The following is a 5000-nucleotide window of genomic DNA, read 5'->3' as shown; positions in this document are numbered from 1 at the left end:
GGGTTCAAGAGGCGTGGACGTGATAACTCAAACGGCCGAGATGGCTACTCAACTGGCCGGAAAGGAAACCACAATAACCGTGGTCGTGGTTCCAATTACGGCCGGGGTCGAGGCAGCTACGGCCGCGGACGAGGTGGGATATCCAAACCATCTTACACGTCCAACAAGTCTCTATGCCATAGATGCGGGAGTGACAACCATTGGGCAAAGAATTGTAGAACTCCGAAACACTTGTGCGACCTCTACCAAGAGAGCATCAAGAACAAGAATCCGGAGGCAAATATGATCCAAGAAAACGTCATGAGGACAAGGGATATGGGTATGATGCTGACAATGAATCCGACAAGGATAACCAAGATGACCTAATGGATTTTGAAACATCTGATTGTCTCAAGGACTAGTTTTCGAATCACATTGTCTTATTGCTTTATGTTTTTGATTTGGTGTTTTTATTTTATGTAATGGAATTTTTAATAAGAAGAGTTTTAAACATCTTATGAAGTCTCTAAAGTTTAGAAATTTTATTTATAGAATGAATGATGAGATGAGTATACTTGTGGTGGATAGTGGCACAAGTCATACAATACTTAGAGACAAAAGGTACTTCATAAATCTCACAATGCAAAGCGCAAAGGTACATACCATTGCGGGTGAGGCTAGCCTGATTGAAGGTCACGGCCAAGCCTATGTGATGATGCCTAATGGCACTCACCTAGAGATCAAAACCGCCCTGTATTCCCCAAGCTCTAGAAGAAGCTTATTGAGTTTCAAGGACATAAGATTAAACGGTTTTCACCTTGAAACATGGGAAGAAGGAAACAAGGAGTTCCTTAACATAATTTCGATCACCAAGGGCAATAAGAAGATCCTAGAGACTATACCCGCAATGCGTACTGGTCTATACTATGCACGGATCAGTATGATCGAGGCAAATGCCTCCGAGCTATTCACTTTATGGCATAACCGGCTTGGCCATCCCGGAACAAGCATGATGCGAAAGTTGATAATGAATTCACAAGGGCACATGATCAAAGGAGTTATCCCATATAAGAATCTCACATGTGCAGCATGTGCACAAGGGAAACTCATTACTAGGCCATCACCAGCCAAGGTTAACAAAGAAACCTTAAACTTTCTGGAAAGGATTCAAGGAGATATATGTGGACCAATACACCCACCTTGTGGGACGTTTAGATACTTCATGGTCCTCATTGATGCATCGACCAGATGGTCGCATGTCTGCCTACTATCCACTAGGAACCTAGCCTTTGCACGGCTCCTTGCCCAAATGATAAGGCTGAGAGCACACTTTCCAGATTTCCCTCTTAAGACTATACGTCTAGACAATGCTGGTGAGTTTACGTCCCAAGCGTTTAATGAATATTGCATGTCCATGGGGGTAAGAATAGAGCACTCCGTGGCACATGTCCATACACAGAACGGCTTGGCCGAATCATTCATTAAACGGATCCAGCTGATAGCCCGGCCACTGCTTATGAAGTCTCAACTTCCGGTATCAGCATGGGGACATGCGGTTTTACATGCAGCAGAACTGATTCGCATCAGGCCATCTAGTGAGCATAGATATTCACCATCCCAACTACTTACGGGTCATGAGCCAGACGTGTCCCACATCAAGACATTCGGATGTGCCGTCTACATTCCAATTGCTCCACCACAGAGAACTAAGATGGGACCACAGAGGAGGATGGGAATATACGTAGGATATGACTCCCCAAGCATCGTCAAGTATCTTGAGCCAACAACCGGTGATTTGTTTAAGGCCAGATACGAGGACTCACAGTTTGATGAGTCCACATATCCGTCCTTAGGGGGAGATAACAGCCGGTTGATTTCAAAAGATTTAGAATGGTTTAGACCATCAACATCTTGGCAAGATCCTCGGACTAGAGATTGTGATCTAGAAGTCCAAAAGATTATACATCTACAAGAGCTAGCTAACAAATTGCCAGAAGCATTTACTGACCCAAATAGAATGACACTATCACACAACCCGGCTTGTAATGCACCCATAAGATTGAACGTCCAAGAAGGACAATGTCAAGTGGCTACAGAGTCTAAGCAACGTTTAAAACGTGGTAGACCTATTGGTTCCAAAGACAAACAGCCTCGGAAGTCCAAGAGAGGTGCTGGATCCGAGAGCATCAAAGAAACCGTCCAGGACATAGATGGACCGGTCGAGCCGACCAGGACGGTCGAGCCATGCGTACCGGCCACACCCGATGATCCGGCCGTTCCTCAAAGTGAGGTCCGGGACGCTGGGCTTCACGGGACAGAAGAGCCGGACAATCAAGAGATCTCTATAAACCATGTAATGTCCAGGAAACAATGGAACAGAAAAGATATCAACGTTGATGATTTATTTGCATACAAGGTAGCACTTGAGATCATGGATAAAGATGAGGATCTAGAACCCACGTCCATACAAGAATGCATGCTAAGATCAGATTGGATCAAATGGAAAGAAGCTATAAACGTGGAGTTAGAATCATTGAGAAAGAGAGGCGTTTTTGGCCCTATAAGATTGACACCAAGAGATGTCAAACCAGTGGGATACAAATGGGTCTTTGTAAGGAAAAGAAACGAGAAAGGAGAGGTAGTGAGATACAAAGCACGGCTTGTAGCACAAGGATTCTCCCAAAGACCTGGAATAGATTATGAGGAGACTTACTCCCCTGTGGTGGATGCAACTACACTGAGGTATCTAATCAGTCTGGCAGTAAAAGAAAACATTGACTTACGCCTAATGGATGTAGTAACTGCATACCTATACGGACCACTGGATAATGAGATACACATGAAAGTTCCAGAGGGCATTGAGCTCAAAGACAAGAAAGGTTCTCGAGAACAACATTGCATAAAGTTGAACAAAGCCTTATATGGTTTAAAACAATCAGGTCGGATGTGGTACAATAGATTATCCGAGTACCTAGTGAAAGAGGGTTATAAGAATGATCCAATAAGTCCATGTATATTCATAAAGAAGTTTGACAGCAAGGGCTACGTGATCATGTCTGTCTATGTGGACGACCTGAATATTATAGGAACCTCTGGAGAGATTTCCCAAACCGTTGAATGTCTAAAGAAAGAATTCGAGATGAAAGACTTAGGGAAGACTAAGTTTTGTTTGGGATTACAGTTTGAGTATAAAGATAATGGCATCCTTGTGCACCAAGAAACATATACGGAAAAGATACTCAAGCAATTCAATATGGACCAGGCTCATCCCCTGTCGAGTCCAATGGTCGTGAGGTCCTTAGACCTTGAGAAGGACCCATTCGGACCAAAGAAGCCGGACGAGGAAGCACTCGGACCGGAAGTGCCTTACCTAAGTGCCATTGGAGCCTTAATGTACTTGGCTAGTCATACTAGACCGGACATAAGCTTTGCCGTGAGCTTACTATCAAGGTTTGGATCATGTCCAACCTTAAGGCACTGGAACGGAGTGAAACATCTGTTCAGATATCTGCAAGGAACAAAAGATCTCGGTTTGTTCTACACCAACCGGTCAGGAGAGAGCTTGGTTGGATATGCAGATGCTGGGTATTTATCTGACCCACACCAGGCTAGATCTCAAACGGGATATGTATTCATACATAGTGGAGCCGCAATATGCTGGCGTTCTACTAAGCAAACCTTAGTGGCCACATCATCCAATCATGCCGAGATCATAGCCATATATGAGGCAAGCCGAGAGCTTGTCTGGTTGAGGAACATGACCGGCCATGTCTTAAAAGAGAGTGGTCTGGCCGTGGGACAAGAGAAGGAGGAGCCAACGATCATCTATGAAGACAATGCGGCGTGCATTGCTCAGCTCAAGGAAGGATACATCAAGGGAGACAGGACCAAGCACATCCTGCCCAAGTTCTTCTTCACCCACGACTTGCAGAAGACAAAGGAGGTTCAAGTAGTTCAAGTTCGATCAAGCGACAATTCAGCCGACCTTTTCACCAAGTCTCTGCCTACCTCAACGTTCAGGAAGCTGGTTCATCAGATAGGGATGCGCCGGCTGAAGGATCTTCAGTGATGCCTTCATCAGGGGGAGTATCATGCGTTGTACTCTTTTTCCTGTCTATGGTTTCCATTTTTCCCACCTTGGGTTTTTGGTTTTCCTAGAGAGGTTTTAACGAGGCAACATCGTGCATGGTACTGGCCCATATGGTTATAGCATCCAAGGGGGAGTGTTATAAAACACATGTGGATTGCTAGTAACCATGTAAAGGAAGAACGGACCGTGTCCAGGCCCAAGACCAAGACCGCGTCCAAGAGAGAAAGAGAGAGAGGCGGCCAATGCATTGGACCGACCTTAGATCTTAGTTTTAGGAACTTTCCTTTTCTCTTCATGTTTATCTATAAGAAGTTTTCCTTTTTACTTTAGGATAAGGATTTGTACTATTTCCTTTTATCCATATCTTGTAATCCCCTATATAAGGGAACATTTTGATTAATGAAATACACACACGATTTCCCCATCTTTTACAACAAATTCATCCCTTCAGTACGCTTGCTTAACACTTGGTTGGATGATGGAAAGTCGAGCCAGCATAAGTACTACTTGTACCAATCAGACTGACTTGGACAGTCCAGTCCATCAAAACTCGAGCTTATGTCCAGATCAGTACACGGATCAGTCCACGGGAAGGGCCAGCATGCTGATATGTGTACTGACATGGTGCATCAGTTGTCCAAAATCAGTACACGGACAGTCCACGGGAAGGGCCAGCATGCTGATATGTATGGTCAGCATGCTGATATGAGTTCAGTACACGGATCAGTCCACGGGAAGGGCCAGCGTGCTGATATGTGTACTGACATGGTGCATCAGTTGTCCAAAATCAGTACACGGACAGTCCACGGGAAGGGCCAGCATGCTGATATGTGTGGTCAGCATGCTGATATGAGTTCAGTACACGGATCAGTACACGGACAGTCCACGGGAAGGGCCAGCGTGCTGATATGTGTGGTCAGCATGCTGATAT

The 5000-nt window shown here is 44.9% G+C and overlaps 1 protein-coding gene across 1 annotated transcript in view; it reads left to right on the top strand.

Annotated features, from left to right (window-relative positions):
- LOC106372958 overlaps positions 1-319 on the top strand; it is a gene marked incomplete at its 3' end in the record, with an annotated part of 724 nt that extends 405 nt beyond the window's left edge. Inside the window, exon 2 of the mRNA XM_048773134.1 lies at positions 1-319. This exon is cut by the window's left edge and continues 123 nt beyond it. Coding sequence (XP_048629091.1) covers positions 1-319 — 319 coding nt within the window.
- Positions 320-5000: the final 4681 nt, after the last annotated feature.

The sequence above is a fragment of the Brassica napus genome, unplaced genomic scaffold, assembly GCF_020379485.1.
Source record: "Brassica napus cultivar Da-Ae unplaced genomic scaffold, Da-Ae ScsIHWf_224;HRSCAF=388, whole genome shotgun sequence".
Lineage (NCBI taxonomy): Eukaryota > Viridiplantae > Streptophyta > Magnoliopsida > Brassicales > Brassicaceae > Brassica > Brassica napus.
The sequence above is the reverse complement of the archived record's forward strand: the minus strand, read 5'-3'. Positions and strand labels throughout refer to the sequence as shown.